The sequence below is a fragment of the Myotis daubentonii genome, chromosome 10, assembly GCF_963259705.1.
Source record: "Myotis daubentonii chromosome 10, mMyoDau2.1, whole genome shotgun sequence".
Lineage (NCBI taxonomy): Eukaryota > Metazoa > Chordata > Mammalia > Chiroptera > Vespertilionidae > Myotis > Myotis daubentonii.
Genome location: NC_081849.1, coordinates 7,249,381 through 7,273,934, shown reverse-complemented (window position 1 = coordinate 7,273,934; position 24,554 = coordinate 7,249,381). Strand labels below are relative to the sequence as shown.

The 24,554-nt window shown below is 59.2% G+C and overlaps 1 protein-coding gene across 5 annotated transcripts in view; it reads right to left on the bottom strand.

Moving 5' to 3' along the window:
- Positions 1-21,658, bottom strand: part of KCNH2 (potassium voltage-gated channel subfamily H member 2) — a 32,532-nt gene extending 10,874 nt beyond the window's left edge. Inside the window, exons 1-5 of one of the 5 annotated variants that reach the window (XM_059711501.1) lie at positions 21,171-21,658; positions 18,209-18,439; positions 2,987-3,151; positions 1,482-1,973; positions 597-808 (exon numbers count right to left, since the gene is read on the bottom strand). In XM_059711501.1, the coding sequence (XP_059567484.1) occupies positions 597-808; positions 1,482-1,973; positions 2,987-3,151; positions 18,209-18,439; positions 21,171-21,246 (1,176 nt within the window). In that variant the 5' untranslated portion in view covers positions 21,247-21,658. The remainder of the gene's footprint in view (positions 1-596; positions 809-1,481; positions 1,974-2,986; positions 3,152-18,208; positions 18,440-21,170) is intronic. The other 4 variants (XM_059711500.1, XM_059711499.1, XM_059711497.1 and 1 more) reach the window with 4 other exon arrangements.
- Between the last annotated feature and the right edge of the window lie 2,896 nt (positions 21,659-24,554).

Sequence of the window (24,554 nt, the reverse complement as noted above, 5' to 3'; positions counted from 1 at the left end):
GCCCCCAGAGTCAGGGACTTGATCACTCCATATCTGTACACCCACCACCATACCCTCCCCTCCCGACCTTGCTAGGGAAGAGGGGTGGGCACTTCCAGGCCATCCTGGCCCCTAGCACCAGCCCCCACCCTCTCCCTGGATCATCACCTTGGCCTAGAAGAATCAGGACCCCCAACTTTGACCCCTGTGGCCCCTTCTAATCAAAGCCTCCTCTTGGTTGCCCCTCAGTACTCCCCTCATGACACCCTAAGAACAGACCCTGTCATGCCCCTGTGGCTGCCTTCTCCCACCCACCCTGACCCTCTCAGGTACCCAGCCTCAACTGCACCGTCCCCCTGAGCCCCACCAACCTGTTCTCTGTACCCATCCTGTCCCAAAGCCACCTGTCCTCCAGTCTCCCTTTCTCCAGGACCTCCCAGACTGTCTGTCCTCTCACCCCAGCTCTGAAACCCCCACCCCCACCCCTAGCCAGCAGGTCTGCCCACCCTCAAGAGGCCCTCACTGTGGCCCCCTCCTCCCCACCTTTAACCACAGCCCACAACCACCCCTTCTGAGCTCCTGCAAGCTGAGGGGAGAGCCAGGGACTGGGCACCTACCTGGGTGACCTTCTCCGTGACATTGTGGGTCCGCTCCTTTATCTTGGGTGCTATGATCTCCCGGTCGCTGGAGGGCGAAGCCAGGAAGGGGTCGCCCTTGAGGTCCACAAAGTTGAGGGTGATTTGGGGGATCTTGCTAATGGTGCGGTAGCGCACGAGGTCCGAATCTGATGTGGAATTAAGCAGGCCACTGCGCAGGGGGTGCATGGCCCCTGGGGTGAGGGGAAAGCGGAGTCAGGGTGGCAGGCAGGGAGTGCATGGCCCTGGGGTGGGGGAGAGTGGGGTGTGGGTGGCAGACAGGGGGTGCATGGCCCTGGGGTGGGGGAGAGTGGGGTGTGGGTGGCAGGCAGGGGGTGCATGGCCCTGGGGGGGGGGCGGAGAGTGGGGTGTGGGTGGCAGGCAGGGGCCGGCATGACACTGTGGTGGAGGCCAGGCCTGCAGGAGCCAGGCCATGGGGGTCAGTGTGTCATGGAAGCCAGCTCAAGAGCTGGGGCAGAGTCCCCGAGAAACAGGCCAGACTCCTCCCCACTTAAGGGAAGCACACGTTGATCAACTAGGAGACGGCAGAGGAGGAGAAGCCTCCCGCAGGCTCTGTTCAAGGGCACTGAGACCCCGCCAGAGGGCCAAGTAGGGGGAGGGCCCCAGATGCTGTCCTGCCCTTCAGACTCCCCCAGGCCACCCCTGCTCCAGGACCCCAGCGGGAGCCAGCTTCATGGGCCCAGCAGGCTCTGAGCCTGCACGAATGAACCGCGATGGATGGGCATTCAGTGGGATTAAACAGGCGTGAATGGGGTTTCCATCCCCCAAGCACCCTGGACGGGTGGAGACCAGGAAGCTACGGTCCTGGAACTGGGCCGGCTGGCGGGGGTGGGGAGATGCTCTCACCGGTGGCGGGTGGGGAGGTGCCCTCACCGGTGCTGGCGTGGCGCGGGGGCGGGGGCAGCACCCCAGCGCGCATGGCCTCAATGTCGTCGGCTGAGGAGGCGCGGCGCACGCTGGCGCAGCTCTCCCGGGAGCGGGTCCGGGCCAGGCTGCAGGTAGAGCCCGACGCCTCGGGGTTGAGGCCCTGCGCCTGGGGCGCCTGGGGCGATGGGTGCGGGCCTGGCTCGCAGGAGGGCGGGGAGCTGGGGGCCACCAGCGCCCGTCGCTCCTCCGTGGGCCGGAGCCCTGCCACGTGGTTGTCCATGGCCGGCACCTCGTCCAGGGCCAACGACTCGCTGCTGGGCGCCGCGGGCGTCAGGTCCAGGTCCACGTCCACCACCACGGCCCCCGCGGCCCCCGCGCCGCCAGTGCCTGTGCGACCCGTCCTCCCCGAGGACTCCCGGGCTGTTAAAGCCAGCATGGCCGGCAGTTTCAGGCGGAAGGTCTTGGCGCGACCTGTGGGGAGAAGGGAGCTGTCTGGCGGGGGAACAGGAGCGGCCAGAAGCAGGCAGGCCCAGGAGCCGGAGCCCCTGCCAAACAGAAGGGGAAGGTGGGGAGTGGGAGCCTGGCAGTGGGCACCCCTCCACCCGACTTCCACTCATCTCAAAAAATTCTAGGACCCGATCTTATCCGAGGCTCTGAAAATAATAAACTACTATTTCTTGAGCCAAATACCCCAGTGGGCTCTACTCAAAGCGTGGGTGACGAGACTGCACTGCAGGCAACATTTCCTCTTCCCCTTAGCGAGGCAGGAAACGCAGGCCTAATGCACTGTGACTCGCTGGAGGCCGCAGGGTGCCTGGGGGGCCTGCCTCTTGCCAGACCCCGCCAACTTGCAGATGGCCCCAGCGTTAACACTGCCAGGTTAGAGCTTGAGAGACCACGGGGTGGACTCCTTGCCATGACTCTAAAGGGCAAATGAGATTTAAACCCAAAGAGGCCACAGCGGGGAGGAAAGGAGTCTGAGCCTGAGTCACAGGGGGATGAGGTGAGGGTTCCATGTCTCCAGCCACGGTGAGCAATTCCCTCAAATTCTCTCCTCAATTAGCCCAGGCCACAGGGAGCTGTCCTGTCCAGGATCAAGGACCAGGGGCAGGAGTTCCCCAGAAAGACATCTGGGTCCCTGAGAGACGGGGCCTTCTGATGAGCAAAGGGCCAGAACGTCCGGAAGGGTGAATGCCCTAACCCTGGGCTGCAGAGAGGACCACGCCCAGAGGGTGCTGCGGTGGAAACCTGAGCAGGTAAAGCTAGGACACCAGGTGCACCTCGGCGCTGGACCTGTGGCGCTGTTGCTCCATCCCTGTCTGTTCATTTTGAGCCAGATGAGACCAGGCCACGTCCTCGGTAACCTCTGAAGGGACCCCGCACACACATTCCTTCCTGCAGGGCAGTGGCCTTGGGGAGCCTCAGGGCCCCAGAAAAGGGAGAGCTCGTTATTCCTGCACCAGTCCGAGTGTGGCTACACTTACCTGGGGCCAGCCAGCTGGTGGGGGGCCCGCGGTGATTGGTGTCATGGGCCGGGGACCCCACCATGTCCTTCTCCATCACCACCTCGAAGTTGAGGATAAACATGATGACAGCTCCATCCTCGTTCTTCACGGGTACCACGTCCACCAGGCACAGGAAGCAGCTCCCTGTGGAGTGGGGGACACGGCCACTGTGGCACCAAGGCCCCTGATGGGCAGAGCAGAAAGCTGAAGGGGCCCGTCCACGTCTGCCTCCCCCACGGCCACACACAGTTCTGCCCCTTCCTGGCCAAGTCTCCTTCCCACCCCCCTCCCCGCTGCAGCTTTGTGCCAGCCAGACCGAGCTTGTGACCTCAGTCCACCTGCTCCGACTTGCTGGTGGCCAGGCATTCCCTCTCTCTCCGCCTGTCTTGTTTCTCTAGCCCTCTCCCCGGGTGCATTCTCCCTCACCTTGGCTTAAGCTCCTTTCTGCCTCCACCTTGTCATCTCATTCTCCCTCGCCTCTCAATGTATCCTTGTGACCCTCACACAGGGCAGTGTGTGGGAGCCGCCTATTGTCTTCTCTAGCGGAGAGGCGTGGTCAAGGAGCCCAGAATACTGGTGACCCTTGAGCCCTGGCAAAGGTCAGAGCTATGCACCCACTGTTTAGTCGAGACAATGGAAGCTGAAGCAACTTCCCCACCAGATAGTCACGTAAATCCTTACTGATAAGATAGTCTCTCTGTTACTGGAACCTGCCTGTCTAAGGGCTATGGATGGATCCCAAACTGAATAAAAGGATGGCGAGGCCTGCGCACAAGCGGAATCCATCCTCTTGCGATGGGCTCTTGCCTGGCCCCCCAATTTCCAAATTATTATCTCTTGTCTCTTTCATTTGTGTGCGGCCCTTCTTCCAGGTCCTGAACCCTGAACCACACGGGACGTGGGGGTACACATACACAGCAGTGCAGTGTGGGAATTAAGCCCACAGACTTTAGGGCCAGGGTCTCTGGGTTCAAATCCCACCTCTGCCACTTAGTCATTTATGCATTATGCTCAACTTAGTTAACCTTCCTGTGCCTCGTTTTCCTCATCTATAAAGTGGGAATAGTAGTTCCTTTGCCCTAAGTTGCAAAGATGAAGTCAACACATGCTGAGGGCCTAGAGCAGGGGTCCTCAAACTACGGCCCACGGGCCACATGCAAATACAAATATTGTATTTGTTCCCGTTTTGTTTTTTTACTTCAAAATAAGATATGTGCAGTGTGCATAGGAATTTGTTCATAGTTTTTATTAAAACTATAGTCCGCCCCTCCAACGGTCTGAGGGACAGTGAACTGGCCCCCTGTTTAAAAAGTTTGAGGACCCCTGGCCTAGAGCAATGCCTGGTGTACACTGAACAATGCACATGGGTTAGGGATCGCTCTGTCCCCATCCTGGCTCTCTCTGCATTAGTCCCAGCTCTTTCTGCATTAGTCCCACCAGTCGGTCCACAACAAGATACACTCAAAGTTGAGAGCAAGAGTTTCAAAACCTTCAAGCAATTCAACATTGCCACGATGTCCAAGCATGTGATTTTGTACTTCACAAAGGTGTGTGATGTAGTAGAAATAAAGAAAAGTGATCCTTCACCAAAGAGCCGTGAAGCACTGCTCCTAAATCTTGCATCACTGTCTCTCCTTGTCTTTCTTTTTCTAAAAATATTTTTTTATTGATTTCAGAGAGAGGAAGAAAGAGAGAGAGAAACATCAATGACAGAGAGAATCGTTGATCGGCTGCCTCCTGCACGCCCCCCACTGGAGATCGAGCCCACAACCAAGGCATGTGCCCTGCCCGCGAATTGAACCATGACCTCCTGGTTCATAGGTTAATGCTCAACCACTGAGCCACGCTGGCTGGGCTCCTTGTCTTTCTCTTCTCTCCCAGTCTCTCTGTCTGGCCATCAGGTGAGGCCAGTCCACCAGGCCAGATGTGCCCCATCCACCTCTGCTCCCTGTCCAGCCCACAGCCCCTCACCCTCCTCTGCCAATTTCTGAAGAAGGCCTTCATGCTCATATTAACATCCTGTTCCTCTCTCTCCATGTTCCCTGCGGGCACCAGGCTTATCCCTCATCATGCTTTCTTCTCAGGACAAACTTCTTTTCTTGTCCACCTGCTCATCTGTCTTCTCTGAATTGCAGGGACCTAACTCACCAGTGTCTGTGTCCCCTCTGCTGGCCTAGCACCTAGAACAACACACCAGGGAGCAGACATTGGCCAGTGGGGCTAGTGATGGGGCAATGCTGATGGAGAGCCGTGGAGAGGAAGTATCAGTGGTGGATTGAGTCAAGGGAGGGGCCAGCAACCTGGAGGCTCTCTGGACAGGCCCTGGTGGCTGAGCCGTGGGGAGTGCGACGGCAATGTTCTGAGCAGACCAGGCGTGAAGGGCCTGGTTCCTGCAGAACAGCAGTTCTAACAGCCGTGGGATTCATCTTGTGGAAGGAGATCCTCTGCAACCAACTGAAACAGGATGGCGGAGTGGGGAGGGGAGAAGGGGGGGCTGGACCAGGTGAGGGGCTGGCAGGGATTCTCCGCTCTGCCTGAGGTCCTTCTACTCACCTCATCCCAGGCCCTTCTGGCCCAGCCCTCAGAACCTAAGCTGGGGGCTCTGTCTGGATCTCCCATCAGCAGCCTCTACTGTCCCCTGACCTCCGGCCTCTGAAATGGCCCAATTGAAGCACAGCTGTGGTGCTGGGAGCTGCAGGGGGCCAGACCCAGCTGGAGACTGTTTGGCACCCAACAGCCTGCCTAGAGTTCATATCCTAATATGGTGATGGCCGACAGCGGCCTGCACAGGGACTGGCCCTGATCTGGACTAGAGAGGCCAGAGACCAGGAAACCTTAGCCCTGGAGATCCCAAACACCCAGCCCCAGAACCCCAGGCATCCAGGCTCCTGGTCCTCATTCCTCACTAGGAACTTGTCCCAGAAGTCCAGAGTCTGGAACCCGGAAAAGCCCAACCTTTCAGGACAGCCTGGGGATTCTGACCTTGAGGCCTCCGCACCCTGCCCGCTCCATTCAGATGTCTCAGTGAGGGAGGGCAGAGCTGCATTCTGCCAGCCCACCCCCTGCCTGGCTGCAGAAACTCCAAATAGAAGCCTCATTGCAGCTCAGGCTCACCCCTGCCCCTAGACACACACTCAGACGCAGAGCCCCCTTGGCCCTCTCTCCCTTTGTGACATTCAAGGAATTTTTCCTTTCAAATAACCCTGTCAAAGCCCAGCTTCTTCCAAAAATGTGACCTGGAGCCCTGCCTGGTGGCTGCGGGACGTGGCAGGGGGAGAGGAGGCGCCAGCTGCTATTTTCAAGGAGACACAGAAGGAAGGAAAGCGGGCAGCCGACTTGGAGCTCTCTGAGGCTCTGCCTGCTCAGCCCCTGCTCGCTTGGACGGATGGTTGGTTGGTTGGTTGGTTGGTTGGGTCTTCAGTGAGCGTCACATCACTCACCCCCAGCCAGACCTTCCAGCGGACCCCATGGGCCCCATCTCGTCTTGGGCTGGGAGTATGGGAGGCGGGGGTCCCTGAGGGCAGCTGAGGTTCAAACCCAGGTCAGGGGTGGGGCACAGGGATAGCAGGCGCCTGTCAGGCCTGCAGGCAGGTGGTCTCTGACCCTCACACAGCAGAAATGTCGGCAGTCGGTGGCTGAGCTGCTTCTGGGAGACCCATGCTGGCACTAGCACATACAGTGCCTTGCCCCCCACAGTCCTGCTCCTGGCCCCCACTCGCTGCTCTCCTCCCTCAACCTTGCCCTGCACCCAGCAGAGGCTGACTCTGCCCGCCCAGCTGCGTGAGGTTGCAGTTCCGCGGAGAGCCACACCGTGGCAGGCGCGGCCCACACTCCTGAGGCAGCCAGCACCAGAGCGCGCTGGGAAGGAGGGAAGGGGTGGAGGGGAGCAGAATTCCCACCCCCGGGGTCCCCCCAGCCCCGGCTCTGCCCACAGATAGGATGTGGGGTTCCCCGACGCAAAGGGGAGGGACACGGGCTGTGGAGTCAAATAGCCTTTGCTCCTTATGTCAGAATGACCTTGGGCAAGTCACCTCCCCTCCCCAGACTCAGGGTCACGCGCACCCCAGGAGGCTGGAGGGATGGATGACATGTGTGAAGCAGAGCGGGACTCCTGGGAAGTCCTGATCCTGGGAGGAGGAGAGGGAGAGACAGGTGGCTGGGTCTCCCCAGTGGAGAGGCCCCGAGCCACCTGGCTCTTGTAGCTGATGCCAAGAGCCCTTACTCACACTCCCAACCCCCAGCCCAAGCTGAGGACACCTGGCTCTGGGTGGGGAGGCTGAGTGCCCAGCCCTCGCCTGCCTCCTGGAGCTCAGGGCACCCTGGGTCTGTGGGATGGAGACAGGAAAGTAGACACAGCCATGCAGCTCACCAAAGGTCACCGAGGAGGAGAGGAGGCGGGGACAGCGGAGGGACCCTGGGGGAGAACCAGGCCTGGACACATTCCAGGTGCAGCAGGTACAGCTCTTCCTGTGCCCAGGGAAGGGTGCCGTCCTCATCAGAACCCAGTGCTGGCTTACTTTCATCTGCCAACCCTGGCCATCCTCTTGCCCAGTGTCCCAACCCAACCGGGGCCCCACTCACGGTCCCAAACTGGATTTCCCACCTCTGGGCACCCCTGGCCTCAGCTTATCACTCCCAGGCCTTATCCATCAGGGCGGTGTGGCCAGGGGTGGAGGGGCCAGCAAGGATTCAGAGTGTCCTTCAGCAAACCCCCAAGTCAGCCCCGTGCCTGTAAACAGGTCGTGGTGCTCCTTCACCCCCCACGAGCAGTCACTGAGGGCACCAATGTCAAGCATTTGGGCAGCACAAACCACACAGGCCTGGCACCTGCCCTCACTACGCCAGAGAGTCAATGGGACCCCAATCCAGAGCCCGGGCAAGATGAGGAAGAGAGAACAACCGAGGCAGAGGGACGGGCCCGGGGAGCAGAGGTGATCTGCCCAGCCATCAGGAGACCTGAGCAAGTGCTGTGTGACTGTGGGCAGGTCGTCCGCCTCTCTGAGCTTCAGGCTCCCTGGGGACACCACAGGGATGAGCGATTCCTGCCCTGGCCGCCAGATGAGATGACAGATGGCTTGTGGAAGCATCCAGAGCTGTAACGAAACAGGGCCCTGCAAGGAAGGTGACCTCAGGGAGGCAGCCATCCTAGCCCTGGTCCCTTCCCTGTCCCGCTCCCAGCAAGAGGAGCTGAGCCCAAAGTCACGCTGAGGGCAGGAGGCTGGGGCCCCATCAGCCCTGTCCGCCCCCAGGCAGAGACGCTGTCTTCATGCAGGGCTGTGCAGTGTCAGGTTATATTTAGCCTGGTGGCGGCGACAGGAAGATGCAGAAGGAGCGACTCCTGGACGGAGGCCATCGTGTCACTAACACGGCTCTCATGGGCAGCCTGGGGCCTAGGGAAGCGAGGGACATTGCAGGACCAGGGGACAGAGTAGGGGAGCTGAGAGGCCAGCCAGTGAATGAGTGCGTGTGAGACGGTGGGGTGGGGAGAGAGAGGCCATCTTCTCGGCTGCTTCAGGGGCTGCGAGGCAGACACCCTGGGGAAGACTCACTGCAGGGCAGGAGTGGGGAGCCAGGGTCCAGACCCCGACTCACACAAAAGAGGCATTATCCCCAGACAGACCTCCACCACCCTCCCTGTCTAACACCTTCCCAGGGAGTTAGAGGCCATACAGAGGGTCTCAGGGGGCCAGTCATCTAGCCCCCCCCCCCAAACCCACTGCCTGTGGCCTGCCTGCATCATCTCCCCTTCCCCAACCACAGTGATAGTCTCAAGAGAAGAGCTTCTTCTAGAAGAGCTCTGGGCCCAGCCCGGCCCTGCGCCAGTCCGCTGGGTGCCACTCAACCTCTCGGGGACACGGCCTCCTGGTCTCTCACGTGGAGTCACCGGCCCTGTTCCCCATGAGCCCGAGGAGGTAGAGCAAGGCTGTGCTCAGACGGAGAAAGCTGCTCCGTGGATCCATTCCCTTCCTCCCCAAGGCCTGCACGCTTCACCTCCCTCCTCCGACTTCCTGGTGTCCGTCCCTGCTGAGAATCCTTCAGGATCTGCCCTTCTGGATCCCAGCAATCCCTGCACACAGACACCTGAGACACGAGTGGGCTGGCCTACAGGGCACCCCAGCCTCACCGAGCCTCCCACTCCCCACAGCCCTGACCCCTCTCTCCTCCAACTCAGCCATCCTCTAGGCTCTGCAGGATCCCTCCACAAAGATTTCCCTGACTGCTCCATCCAGCCCACATGGATGTTTCTCATTGAGAACTCTTCTAAAACGATATCCCTAATTTGGGAGATAATTGCATACTGGCTTCTGGAGTGAGGTTCCTCCCTCCCCCAGAGTCAGAGCCCTGAGGCTAGGGCTGGGCTGTTCAAAGGAAGTACTGGGGAAGCAGGTGTTTGAGGACTGCTGGTGGACTTGAGGCCTCCACCTGCGCCAATGACAGGTGTGTGTGAACAGGGCCATCTCCCACCCTCGAAGCTCTTCCAGATCCAAGGGTACCAACTGTCCCATCTCAACCTAATTTGTCCATTTCAAACCATCAGAGTCTAGACAGCAGTCAGGACCACCGTGGGAATCAGGCGGTATCTTTGCTGACGTGTTATGAAATCTGGTCAGCAGTTAGCATGGCACATGGAGGCTGCCCGCCCAGGAACCTGGGGAGCAGTGGAGCAGGAGCCTCACAGGTGTGGGATTTCTGAACCTCAGACCCCTACCAGCCTGCTTCACCATGACCCCTCACAGACGTGTCCACCAGGAGACAACCTGGGGGTCCTGCCCTCCCCCAGGCTCAGCAAGCTTCCAGAACTGTGCCTCCTCTTAGCCCCCAGCGTGCCCCAGAAAGCCTGGGGTGCCTGGAGAACACCTCTCCCTAACTCCAGCTCTCCATCAGCCACAGCTTCTCAATCACTCAACCGAGACTTGTAATCCCTCCAGAATTCGACCATCTCACAGGACTCTGAGACGTGCCACCACAGACAGCACACATGAAAGCTTCCTGAAAAGTCCAGTGGAACATTCTAATGGCATCAGAACATACGACAATGACCCGAACGTAAACAGAAAACCGGCATTATGTGCAGATGATAGGGTCATCTCCCTAAAAATACAACCAAATCAACAGATAAACTATTAGAACAAATGATGGCGTTCAATACAGCTGCCTGGTACAAGGTCAGCCCACAGAAATGGGCAGCAGTTCTCTGCACCAGCATGGAGCTACTCAAATAGGTGTTCCAAAAGAAGGCCCTTTTCATAACAGCGACAGAAGGATAAAATATCTAGAAATTGACTAGGAATGTGCAGGCCTTTGGGGGGGGGGATGGGGGACAAAGATTTAAATTAATAAAGGATACAGAAATGATCTGATACATGGAGGGATAATCCAGGCCCTTGGATAGGAAAATTATTATTATTTTTTTAAATATATTTTATTGATTTTTTACAGAGAGGAAGGGAGAGAGATAGAGAGTTAGAAACATCGATGAGAGAGAAACATCGATCAGTTGCCTCCTGCACATCTCCCACTGGGGACATGCTCGCAACCCAGGTACATGCCCTTGACCGGAATCGAACCTGGGACCCTTCAGTCCACAGGCCGACGCTCTATCCACTGAGCCAAACCGGTTTCGGCAGGAAAATTATTATAAAGATGTCAGTTCTCCCCAAATTCAGCTATAAAACCAATCTAATTCCAGTCAAGATTATAGTGGGGGTTTTCTTTGCAGGGACTTGATAAAAGTTTTTTGAAAGTTTATAAAGAAAAAGAGAAGCCCACAAACACCTATGTCAACCATTAGAATGAAGAATAGAGAGAAAAACCCTAGCCAGTTTGGCTCAGTGGATAGAGCATCAGCCTGCGAACTGAAGGGTCCCAGGTTTGATTCCGGTCAAGGGCACGTGCCTGAGTTGTGGGCTTGATCTGGCGTGCAGAAGGCAGCCAATCAATGATTGATCCTGTCTCATCATTGATGTTTCTATCTCTCTCTCCCTCTCCCTTCCTCTCTGAAATCAATAAAAAGATATTTAAAAAAAAAAAAGAATAGAGAGAAAAGATGTGCCTTTCCAGATGCTAAGATATACTAAATGTCATTGTTGTTATTTTTTCATGTGGTTTTGATGCAAGAACAGACAAATAAATATTTGGAACAGAATAGAAAGCTCAAAAAAAGACCCAAGGATATATGGGTAATTAACTGGTGGTACAGGGGGCCCCACACACCAGCGGAAAAGAACAGGCTGTTTACTCGTCATGTTGGGAAAATTGGCTCACTACATGGAAAAAAACATAACTTGATCCCTACTCGACACCGCAGACAGAGGTAGGCTCCGGATGGATCCGAGACCCAACCGAGGAAGGTGAAACAATTAAGTAAATAGAAGAAGGGGGTGTAGACATTTGCAACCTCCGGATGGTGAAGAATTTCTTCAACAAAACTTCAAAAGCTCAAACAAAGCTAAAACTCAGGCAGTGTGTTTGTTCAAAATTCAGTATCTCTGTTGGATAACTTGAACAGACAACTGAATGGGAGAAAACATTTGCAGTATCTCGATTCAGCAGGAAATAATGCCCAGGATATGTATGTTGAATATTTAACTAGGCATTTGCATTTCTAGAATACACAAGCAACTCCTGCAAACCAAGAACAAAAGACAGCGGCTTCGGTGGAAGAGTGAGCAAAGGATATGAGCAGGTGATTGACGGGAAAGTAAGCTGAGAGGCTGTCCAGCCTATGAGGTGGATGCACGAACTCATGTGAAGCCAAAGAAATGCAAATTCAAGCAGCAAGATATCACTTTCACCTATTAGACTGGCAAAACTTAGGAAGGTAGACAATGCCAGGTGTGGCGGAGATATGGCGGAACAGCAGCCTCGTGCTCTGTGTAGGCAGGTGATGATGGCGGCAGCCAAGCTGGTACACAGTCAGACAATACTTAGTTGAATTAGGTGCCCACAGATCCCATGATCCAGCTATTCCACCTCTGGGGATGTATCTCAAAGACACCCTCACATGAGTCCAAAAGGGGCCACGGGTGAGGATGGTCACTGCAGCATTATTTAGGGAGACGCTGTGGAGGGCCCTCCGTGGGAGGAAATTAGGTGGGTTTGCCTCACAGAATATGAAGCTACAGACTAGATGTCAAGTAACAGCCTGGATGGACTTACAGGCGTACTCCTGCGTAAGGAGAGTGAGTGCCAGAACACAACAGCTAGCACATCCCATTTACATAAATTAAACCTATACGCATCCAGACAAAACACACATTTTGCAAGAACATATGCAAGCAGCATATTCACAGGAAGTACATTTCAATGGTTGCCTAAGGGGAGGGTAATGGGACTGGGGAATGAGAGCAAAAGGGAAAAAAGCAAGGGAAAGAGAAGGCGAAAACAATAACACAAATATCGTGTTTGCATGATTTGAGGGAGAGGCAGGAGCTGGGACAGGCAGGGTCCCTTGCAGGACAGGGCAATGGGGCACAGGAGTGCTGAGACCCTGGCTCAGCTAACTTCAGTACCTGGGAGGGCAGGTGCTGGACGCCACTTAGCCAATGAGGAACTGCGGCTCTGGAACCGAGCTGACACCCACACTTCTTGGGGCCCTGAACCCATCGTGCCCCCAAAGGACTCTCTGGGGCAAGACAGCTGGTGTGACAGAATTCCAGCCGCATGTGGGAGGGCTCTAGAGCTGAAAGAGGAAAACTGGGTTCCAGTGCCCACTCAGGTGCCCACCAGCTGGGTCAACCGGCGCAAGTCCCCTAGCCTTTCTGAGCAAGCGTTTCCCTCCTGTGAAACGATGGAGAGGAAGTCTGCCTCTCTGAGGGCTGTGAGGACCACCTGTCAAAAAGCATGCCTCCCTACCTGAAAACTGGAAGTGCAGTCACAATGGCTGTGCCTGTGAGTGCGGCCCAGGCCACCGCCACCTCCCCCAGCTTTGCTCCCCCACTCAAGCCTCCTTGGTCCATCACTGGGTGGGGCGAGGGCTGGGAGTCCCAGATACCTTCTCTGTACCCCACCATGTCCCCACACACAGCAGGGCTGGAGGACTCCTAGGCCTCTCAGGCAACCTCTCCCTGGCCCACCCTCCTTTGGCCCTGAAGCCTCCCCATCCTCTAATCCTCATCCCTCACAGAGGGAGAGACTGAGGCCCAGAATGGAAAGTGATTTACTCAAAGTCACACAGCAGCTCTGTAACTGGGCCAGAAACTGCTCCCAAGTCACTGACACCAGTGTACGGCTTCTGCAACAACACCCCGCCCACCGTATTCATTCTTTCATTCGTTCGTTCATTCATTAAGTGAGCAAGCAAGCAAGCATATACTGAGCTCCCACTATGCACTGGACACACAGATTCAACAGAGAACTGAACAGACTGCTGTCTGCCCTCACGGAGCTTGCAGTCTGGTGGGAGAAGTCTGACATGGCACCCTCATCCGCAGCTGTGAACAAGGAAGACGTGGGCCAAGGAGAAGACACTGTCCAGCCCTCAGGCGCTTCATGTCACCTAAACAACGAGAGGTTTGCTCCAGGCCAACAGTCCACAGCATGGAGACCTGTAGGTCAGGGCAGGAGGGGCCTCTCCTGTACTAACCACCTGCCCAGGTGCCCTCCACTCTCCCTGTTCTGGCCTTGACCCCAGGGCCCTCCTCCACAGCAGGGAGCAAAGTTTCTGTTAAGCTCCCACACACTAAGGGGCTAGATAACTCCATGTTCCTCCCTGCACGTGGGGGAGGGGTGATGAGAGAGAATGTATTTTTAAAGAAAAAGACTCATTCTCCCTCAAGCAAAAGGTTCTCTAACGGAGGTATTTGAAGCACCGTGTGTGTGTGTGTGTGTGTGTGTGTGTGTGTGTGTGTGTGTGTGGTGTGGGGAGCTGTTTAAGTGTGAAAGGGGTTTCTTAGAACCTGTCACAACACCCTGGAAGCCACCTCTGGGCTAAAACATGCTGAGTCTCACCAGTCTCACCCCCACCCCACACTGGCCCCCCTCCCTAGAGTCCAAGGCCATCACCAAACTCTGCTCCCATCCCGCCCGATCTGTGCAAATATTTACATAGCTCCTCTCTGGGGTCTACAGCAGACACAACACGGAGGAGCCGCCCTCCTGACACTCTCCAGAGCCAAGTGTGCAGGAGTGGCCCACACTCCTCGGTCCTGGCAGGCCTGCCTCACTTCTGCCCCAGGGACGGGAAGACCCATCCAGAACTGTGAACAGGGCACCCTGCTCCCACTTGGGAATGTCTCCTCCTGGAGCCTGGAGGAAAGGTGCTGGGTGGGGAGAGCCCTGGGCACCGCTCCTGGCCTCCTGGCCTCCTGGCCTCCTGGCCTCCTGGCCACAAGCAGGTGCTCTCACCTGCCCTGTCTTGGAAGGCCCAAGGAGAAGGGAGCCCCTGATGGCTTCCGCCCCTCCAGAGAAGTGCTCCCTATGTCTAACCTTGTCCTCGGTGTTCAATCTGGGCTGCTCCCATCTCAAGGATGGCACCAGCCTGGGTCCCGCCCTGCCTGCCCAGCTCAATAAATCCTGGGGCTGCCTCACCAGCATCCCAACACGGGGCTTCTGCACACAGCACACTGCAGTTAGGGGTCTGGGCCCTGAGGGCCATGGGCCTGGAGAGGGTGGAGGAGGGTGGGGGTCTGAGCTTGGAGAGAGGTCAGCTGTGCTGGAGGAGGGGCATGGGAGGAGATGGGGAAATGGCCTGGGTGTGTGGAGGGTCAAGGGAGGCCCATAGGAGTGTCACTGGTGCCAGCAGCGCCTGCATAAGCTGGGGTCTGAATCTGGGAACCATAAACCAGCTGGTATGGGGCCACCTCTGGGGCTCAGGGTCCCCACAGGCACTGGGGGATCCAGGGCACAGGCTGGCTCACTGGTCCCCACTCCTCCCCAGCCCACAGCTCAGCTGTTGCAGTGGGTGCCCTCTGACCCTGTTACCATGGCAACCAGCCTGCAGCTGGAGCAGAGAAGCAGACAGATTCTTCTCTAGAGACACCCCTATCTCCACCCACGCATGGGCTCCTGGGGACACAGGGACACGGAGACCAGGCCAGTGCAGGCAGAGGTATGGGGGAGCCAGACAGAGCCCAGAGGGAGAAAGGCTCAGGGGGGCTGGTGGGGAAAAGAAGACAGACAGATGCAGGGAGGAGGAGATAAGACCAAGGGGACAGGGTGTCTGCAGGGAGGGAGCCCTGGGGAGAGGAAAGCAGCAGAGGCCATGGGCACAGGCAGACAGGCTGAGCGCTGCAGGAGGTGGGGCGAAGAGAGACAGCGGGAACAAAGAGCAGAGGGGCCAGGGACCCCAGGGACAGAGAGCAGGGGGGACCTCCGCCAGGCCCGGCAGAGGAGGGCAGCAAGCGAGGAGGAGCCTTGCTCAAAGGGATCCCGGGCCACCCCTCCAGCGATGTGGGGATGCAGATGTGCTCCAGCAGCACCTGCTGCCCAGGCAAGGCCCCAGGACCCTGGAGCCATGTTACTGCCTGCCAGCCCCACACTAGCTGGCTCTGCTCCCAGTGCCACTTTAATCCTGGGCCTGACGTGAAGGGGCATGGACATGGGGCCAGCAGGTCCCTGGCACCTCGTGTCTCTCCCTCAGTCCAGCCTCCCTGCCTCCCAACAATCCCAGCAACTAAGTAACGGAGCTGTCTGGCTCCAGGCCCTGACACTGCACAGAGCTAGGCCGGAGGCACCGACACAGCACAGCTGTCCGCACTGGCGCCTGCCAGCAAAAGGCCCCGCCTCCTGCCCAGCCACCCACCTCCCTGGGGCTGAAGCCCAGGGACCTACTCCCCCTGGCTGGCCCAGGCAGAGACCCTGAGAAAGGCCTGGACAGAAACAAGAGGTGGCCCTGGCATTCTACACCTCTGCCTCCCTCCTCTGCCCGGGCGCAAAGTGTGAGCTAGTGCACGCACGCACACAGCACAGGTCAGGCCACACAGAACCTCCCTAGGGACCCATCGTCTCACGGCAGAGGGGGGAGGCGGAGGGGGGAGGTGGAGGGGGGAGGCGGAGGGGGGAGGCGGAGGGGGAGGCAGAGGAAATCTGTCCGCTTCCTAGGCTCCAGTGCCAGGACAAGTGGGACTCACATGACCTGAGGGCCCGGGCCAGTCTGCTGGCCAACAGGAGATACCTGGCCCCATGGGAAGTGTGAGAGCAGCGAAGGGGGCGGGCAGAGATGACTGGCACAGGATTTTCTGGGTCACAGCCTCCTTTGGACTCGTAACCTGACGGGGCAAAGAGACTGAACGCGGGCAAGGGGCCTGGGTTCTAGTCCCACTCCCTCCACTGATTCACTGGTAACTGGACCTCCGCCTCTCAGTTTCTCCATCTGTAACTGAGTGAGCTGGATTGTGATCCTCGAGGTCACCAAGATTCCAAGCACCCCTGCAGAAAGGGTCCCTTGGCCATCCTCCCCCAAAGGAGCCAACCTGGGGAAAGAAGGAAGGCCTGCTCCACACACACTACCGCGCAGACGAAGCACTCAGGCCCCTGGTGCCAAGGGGCTGAGCAGATTCATTATCCCAGAACGAGAAAGAGGTTCAAGACAGTAACCAACGTGGCCCTACATCACATTATTTCTGGTGTCAGACCTGAACATCAGACTTAATGTATTCGCATTCTGTTCATTCCACCAACGGTTTGCAACTTTCAGATAAAATTGTACATGAAGTCGTTCGAATCTGTAGATACCCCTGTAACTAGTTGGTGTCATTGTTAATGCATATATGACAGCAAAGCAGAGTGGGGAGGCTCTGATCAGACAGGCACAGTCGCACTCCCCGCTCTGCCACTTACTGGCTGTGTGACTTTGGAAAAGTTTCTTAATTTCTCCAAACTTGTTTCCTCGTCCATAAATGGAGAAAAAATTATATCTACCTCCCAGGGTTGTTGTGAAGATTCTGTGAGATAATGTAAGTGAAACATTTAGTAGCACAGTGTCCAGCACGTAGAAGCCACCCACCGATGTTAGCTAGTACTAGATGGCCAGGCAGATATAAAAGCAAATTGGCCCTGGTTTAGGTTCTGGGAGACATGGGTGAAAAAGCAGACAGGCCCTGCCTTCCGAGTTTCCATCCAGTCTGGCAGCCCCTGCCTCCTAGCCAGAACCCCCACAGTGTCCCCTCTATGCTGTGTGTGCAGTGATGTCCCAGGCTGGGCACCCCTGCAAAAGCAGGGCCATCGGGGAGGCACAAGCCTTTACAGGGCACCCAACCCTGTGCATGGAGGGGAGGTTCCAAGAGGCAGGGCCAGGGGCCTGGCTGCTGGCTCACTTTGCCTACCCCCAGGGGGAGACAGAGCATGCCTCCAGCAGGTCAGCTCCCTACAGGCAGGAACCCCGGCTGGTGTTCACTGCTCTATCTGCAAGACCCTGAGTTCAGCAAATGCTCCTCTGCAAGCACTGGGCAGCTAGGTTTGGGCACCAATGGGCAGTCCAGAGGCACCTTCTGGAGCCACCTCCCTAGCCCTCTGCAGACCTCTCAAAGCCCACCAGCCAGGACAGACACGTGTGGGAGCAGCCCCGCCCAGAGCTCTGTTTATCCGATCTCCGGAAGCCCAGAGCAGCAGAGCTAGGAGGCGGTGGCTGAGCCGAGACACCTGGCGCAGGAAGGGAGGGCAGGCGGGGCCTCAACAGATGAGACAAAGGGAACTGGGGTTGGGAAGAGGCACACACCTCATGCCAGGTGCAGTTGAAGTGCAGAAGAGAGAGGGGGTAGGAGAAGGGCAGCAGAGAGCGAGCTAGTCCTCAGCCCCCGCCCCCTTGGCCCTCAGTGACTTCTCCCCAGACCTGTCAGGCACACGGCAGGGGCTGGCTGCTAGGGTCCCTAGAGGCCCGTGATCAGAGGTCAGCGCCCAGCCGCCAGCCTGACCTATTCTGTCCACACACGCACCTGCCATCCCGGCCCCATCCGCCTCTAGCTCATCGTGCCCACATCTGCCCAGGGAGGAAGGAACCAGAGGCGCCAGACCTACAGCCAAGCAGCCCCCTGGCTACCCCGAAAAACCATCCCGCCAGAGAGAGGTGAAGACGCAGACCGCCCTGCAGCCCCAGTGCCCAGCCCTGGCCTCCCACCTGGCCCACTGCAATGACCCCAGCTGGGGTCACGCAACTATGGAACCCGCCCAGGCTCGGGCCATTTTCCAGCGGCCCCCACCCCGGGTCCGCCCCGCCCCCGCCGCGGCCCCGCCCCGCGGCCCCGCCCCCGCGGCCCCGCCTACCATCCTTCCGGTAAAAGGCGATCTCCACTTTGCGCTCCTCGGCGCCCAGCAGGGCCTGCGCGATCTGCGCGGCCGCCCGGCGCTGAGTGCGCGGCCCGTGCAGGAAGTCGCAGGTGCAGGGCCGCTGCATCACCTCGGCTCGCGAGTAGCCGCACAGCTCGCAGAAGCCGTCGTTGCAGTAGATGACCGCGCAGTTCTCTACCCGAGCGTTGGCGATGATGAACTTGCGGCCTGGGGGGCGGGGCGGGGGGCGGGGAGGTGGATGGGGGGGATTGAACAGGCACGTGAGCAGGGACCCTGCCCCGAGGGCTCCAGCCCTCACCTACATCCTCTCGTCCCACACTGCCGCCTGCCCGGGGACTCCCGGCCTCAGGGAGCACCGCGGAGCCGGGGTCCCCAGCAGGGGGGCAAACGCAGCTGTGCCCCGACACAGGTGCCTCGCCAGCCCGTCAGGCGGCGCCCCCCCCCCGCCCCGCCTCCTCCCGCCGGGCCCTCGGGCTGGCTCCGTGGCTTCCCCGGGGCAGGCTGCCAGCGGCCTGCCGCCCCTCCGCGCCTGGGGCCAGGGCCAGACTGGGCGGGTGTCAGCAACGTGTGTCAGCAGCCGCGGCGGAGGGATAAACACTGGGCCTGGAGAGGGAGACTGGGAAGGGTCAGAGATGGCGGCCAGCCTTCCCTTTGCACGGCTCCTTCAGCTGCTTTTGCAGACACACACCCCATCTCTAGACTGAGCGGAGCTCCCTGGACACTGCTTAGCCCGGGGATCCCTAGGGAATCACTCCCCCCGAGTATCAGTACTTCCTGTAAGGGCAGTCGGGGGCTGGGGAGGCTGAGGAAAGTACCACGTGAGCACCTGCTATGCTGTATCTCATGTAATATTGACAACCCCATAAGGTAGGCGTCCTCGTATTATAGATGGAGAAACTGGGACTCAAAAGAAGTTCAGAGCCGTGCCCACAGCTTGCAGCTTGTAAATGGGAGCCAGCTTCTAAACCCAGTTCTGGCAGCAGGTGAAGGAATATGCTAAGGGCCACAGGCAGAAGCCCAAGGTCATAGGGAGCAAGGAAAGGGACCTGCAGCGCCAACCCTGGGAACACCTGCAGCCCGGGGAGGCCTGAGGCAGGGGCCCACTTACAAGAAGACAGATGCGGGAAGAGGACCTTTCCCGGGAATGTGAGGGCTGCCTCAGTTTTGCCCCATCGAGGAGGGGTGCCCCAATGGACCTATTTCAGCTAGACTGGGCTCACCCCTCCATGCCTGCCCTGAGGGCTGAGCTGGCGGGTGAGCAGCAGGCAGGCAGCAGGAGCTGGTGCCAGGGAAGATGCTCCCAGGATAAGAGCTTTTTATAAATGCATAAGTTTCCGGCCACTTTGGCCTTTAATGCTGGGGCTTTCAGTAGCAGTCGGAACTCTGTCCCCTCCCTTCGCAGTGGGCACAGGCCGCAGGCTGCAGCCCTGGGCAATCCCAGGGGCCAGGCCTAGGCTGCTTAGGCAAGGCCTCAGTCCCTGACCCTGGCCTCCAGGAAGTTACTTTTTGAGGTTGGGTCATCTTTAGGTCAGTTCCCTAGGCCTCAGGCAGTGGTCAACCCTAGTCAGGGCTCTCTGTCACATACAAAGACCCCAGATTCGGCCTCCATCTCCACCTAAGTCCATGGCAATCCAGAGTTCCAGCCACCCACCAGCTTCGGAGGAAGAAGGAAAAACCACCTGGCACCCACTGCCAGGCCTGGAGAGGAGTTTCTTCGAAGGCAGGCCCCACCCTCACCCCCTTCACTGAGCTCCTGGAAAACTGGACAGAAGGGACCTGAAAGGCTCCTTCAGTCTCATGCACCCTTCTTCCCAGATGTGGAAACTGAGGCTCAGACAGGGAGGAGACTCGCTCAAGGTCACAGTGGCAGAGGCAGGGCCAGAAGCCAGGCCCCCAGACCCAGCCCAGGTGCCTGCACTGGAGCTCGTGGGAAAGACGCCCCCAGCCTCGGGGCCTCCACCCGGCAGTCTCCTCCCCCCCCCCCCCCCCCCCCCCCCCGGGATCATCGTGTTCCTTGCTCAGACAATGCTGTGCATCGAACGGACCCCTCCCTCTGCCCACCACTGTAACAAGCACACGTTGTCCTATGTTCGCAGGGTCATGGGCAAGGAATGTCACCAGCTCTCTGCTCCCAGGGCCCTTGGCAGTCACACCCACCACGGTACACGCAGCCTTGGGACAGACACATGCGCTCAGGCAGGTGCAAAGCCCCTGCCAGCACACTCACCTAGCCTGGGACACTTCTGGAAGCCTCCCCTGCCAGGCCAGTTTAGGGTGCTGAGTCCCCGAGAAGGGGCTCACGGCAGGAAAATCCACAGCATGGGAGCACTGCATTGGGGCTGTTAGACCCTCAGAACTGGGGTGCGGCCCATGACATCCTCTCAGCCCAGGGCCCACAGTGTGTAGCCTTGTCTAAGACACCTCCCCGCTGCCCATGCAGGGTCAAACTCATGGGTGACAGACACACATCCCACACCCCCAAGAGCAGGTTAGGCAATGATCCTACCTGCTGGCGTTCCCTCTCCCACAGTACAGTCAAGACGGGCACCCATACGATCTGTTGGGGTCCCACAGTTTGGGAGATACCTCCTCTCCTGTCCTCGCACCCACACAGCCCCTCCACATCCAGGCACCCGGAGCCAGGGGTACCTGCACACCCCATCCCATCTCCCTGCCCTGCACACTCAGTGTCACACACCCTCCCCATCCCAGAAGACTGAATTGAGCCTCCCACCCGGCGCCCCAACACCAGGTCCCTTGGCCCCCAGCACCAAGCCTTGCCCTCGCGACCCCTGGCCAGCGCCCTGAGGACATCAGCCCCTCTGACTCGCACTTGGCAGATGCACACGTCCCGGGCACGCCCCCCTCCCCCCATTCACACTCGGAAGAGCTCGCCCCCCGCCCAGTGCCCGGCCCCGCCGGCCCCTCCCCCACTCACTCTGGCCCTCAAACTTGCGGATGATGGTGTCCAGGAAGGTGTTCTGCGGCGCGACGTGGCCCCTCCGCACCGGCATCCTGAGCCCATGGGCGGGCCGGGCGGGCCCCCACCCACCCCGGCCCAGCCCGGCCCAACACTCGGCTTTGGGTAGCCCTGCCTAGCCGTGGTCCCCGCACCCCGCGGCCAAGCAGAGCACGGGCGGGGCCGGGACTGGGCTGCGGGCGTGGAGTCCCCGGCTCAGCTCCCGGCTCCGGACGCGGGCCCGGCCTGGAGCCGCCTGAGCTGGGGCCGCCCGCACACCTGTCCGCCTGCCCCCGCCGAGCCGCGGGCCCCGCTCCGCCGCGTCCCCGCGCTGCGCTCCGCTTTCCCGAGCTCGGGGCTCCCGGCTCCCACCCTCCGCGCCCACAGCGGCTCCGGCGCCGGCGGCTCGGGCTGCGCCTGCGGCTCGGCCCGGCCGCGGAAGGGTTAACGCGTCGCGCGCCCCTCGGGCTCTGGCCCCCGCCTCCCGGCCCCCTCCCGCCCGCCGCGCCGGCAGCGCCGCCCTCTCCCCACCCCCCTACACACACCCCGCGCGCCCGCCCTTCCCATTGGCTGAGCCGCGCCGAGGGCTCCCCCCACCAGCCCCACGCTCAGCCCCGAGCCCCCGGGACTCGCGCCCCCGCGAGGGGAAGGGACCCTTAGGGAACCTTGGACAGGTGCGCAGCTGCAGGGCGGGACCTGGGATTCCGCGCCCCCGCCCTGCGCTCCGAGGCCTGGGGACCTGACTTGAAGGGAGAGGGCGGGTCCCTCACGCCCTGGCCCGCACCGCGCCGAGCACCGCTGGTCCACCCCGCAGAGCGGCGGCTGGTCCACCCCGCACGCGCTCGGTGGCCGCTGCAGGTGACAGGGCGAGGCCTGGGCCCGGGGAGGACGAGTCCGGGGTCCGGGGAGACCCGAGAAACGTGAAGGGCAAGACAGTCTGGAGGCCCCGGCCAACCGAGAATTGAGATAATAATGGGTGAGATTTAGGGGGGACGCGCACCCAGAGAGGGACGCCCCCACCAACACACACACACACACACACACACACACACACACACACACACACACGGCCCTCTCAGGGTTACGCGGGGCCCTCCTCTACGGGGACATTCTGACAGTTAGCTGCGGGATCAAAGAAAAGCCCCTGAGCGCGAGGTTCCAGCCTGGGGATCCCCTTGTGCTAGCGGCCCGCCCTCCGTCTGCAGCTCGCGGCTGAGGTGCAGGCCCAATGGGCGGGCTCGGGGCCCTGAGGCTGCGGCGGCCCAGCCCCTCAGAAAACCCTGGCCTCGCCGCCGGCCCCTCCCCCCGCCAGCTGGCTTGCTGCAGCTGCAGCTCCCTTATTTAGGCAAGGAGGCCTGAGGATGCTCAAGGGCAGGCAGGGTGTCTGTCTGTCGCCTCCCCATCTCCTGCCTGGGTCTGAGTGAGGGTCTCCGGGGCGCGGTGTCCCTGGCTTGAGCAGCCAGGCACGGCCCTGGGAAGGCCAGGGCGGGAAGGTGAGTGTTGACAGCTGTACCGACAGGCGGGGGATGAGCCGGCAGCCTGCCGGGTCCCCTCCCCTGCAGCCCCGATCAGAGACCCTGCTAGATGGATGGGGCCAAGTGGGGGCCCCTGAGGGCTTGCAGCTGCCTCTGTCCTTGAGCTAGGGGGTGGGCCTTGTCACCAGGGAGAATCTTCATGGGATGTGGGGGAAGGGGAGGAACAAAGGGCAGAGAAGGAAGCCGAGTCAGAAAGAAGAAAAGCGCAGAGGAAGAGGTCTTATGGAGACCTATCCAGACTCTCACCTATCACCCAGGAGCAAAAAGACCCAAACAATGGGGCCATAGGCCAGCAGATGACACCCCTTTTTTATTTGCTGGTGGGTGGGCAGTGACTCAGGGAGGCAGCCAGTGGGAGAGAAGGAGGTGGCTCTACCCGCTGATGCTAAAAAAGACCAGCGGCTCCTGCCTGAACAGTCATCTCGTCCCTTCGGCCCTCTCCACCTCCAGCAGCTTCCTCACTAGCATTTTCACTTGGCCTCCAAGATTCCCAGAGCCTTCAGTGGCACAGAGTCCCCTTCCATTCTGCCTGGCATCAGGCACATCCACCCATCTTGGGTGCTAGGCAAAACCCAGCCTATAGTCAGACTGGCCCAGCACCTCCCCCACCCCCCACCACTCCCTGGGGAGTTAGTTACCTGCCCGAACTCCAGGGTGATTCCCATTTGAGTGGAGTGTTTGCCCCTCCGGATTGGGGATCTAGAGCGTGAGAAAGGGCCTGCAGTAATAACAGAGAGAGGACATGAAAGTGACATCTGTAGGTAGCATCCCTTTCTCTACAGACCAAAGGTGAGGACGAGCCAGGCTGAAGGGGCCTGGGGGGGGCGGGGGGGGAGCAGGGATGCTACTCATCTAGCCCAGACAGCTGTCCACACTCCAGTACCCATGTTCCCGGGACAGGCATCTGCTCTCTTTCTAGCTGCTTAGGAGGACAAAGGAATCTGAGGGGCCCTTGGTCTTCCCAAAATAAAGGTGACAAGGCTCAAAGTAGCCTCCTCCTGGGCACAGAGGCAGGCAGGGGAGCGCTGCCTCTCCTCTCTCTCTCTCTCTCTCTCTCTCTCTCTCTCTCTCTCTCTCTCTCTCACACACACACACACACACACACACACACACACACACACACTTCATGGAGGCTGAGAGGAGAGCCTGAAGGCAGTTTCACTGAGCCACCCCCACAGCCAAGAACTGGGACAAGGAAGGGAGGTTGTCAGATGGGGACAAGCTCTCCCCAAAGGCATCCTTCCTGGGCCCACAGGTGTCAGGCACCAAACGGTAAAGGGCAACATGTGAGCTGAAGCCTCCCTGCCCATCGCTTCCACTTCCACTACCCTGGACCCAGGGGAAAGAGGCAAGTGCCCAACCTTAATACCCGGAGCAACTAGAATCCGTCCCACCCCAACTTCCGCTCACAGAGCCATTTGCAGGGACTGGTCCTGGGAAGAGCTCTCCCCACCCGGCCTGTGGCTGGGAGACCCTCACTGTACCAGCGGTTCTCAACCTGTGGGTCGCGCCCCCTTTGGGGGTCGAACGACCCTTTCACAGGAGTCGCCTAAGACCATCAGAAAACACATATATAATTACATATTGTTTTTGTGATTAATCACTATGCTTTAATGATGTTCAACTTGTAACAATGAAATTGGGGGTCCCCACAACATGAGGAACTGTATTAAAGGGTCGCGGCATTAGGAAGGTTGAGAACCGCTGGTATAGACAATGAGACACTAGGCTCCTCCCAGCTCCCAGAGACAATTTGAGGAGAAGAGTCTCTGGAAAACATCCTGCCCACCCCACCCTCTGCTCCTGCTCAGTCTGAAGGAGTCAAGCC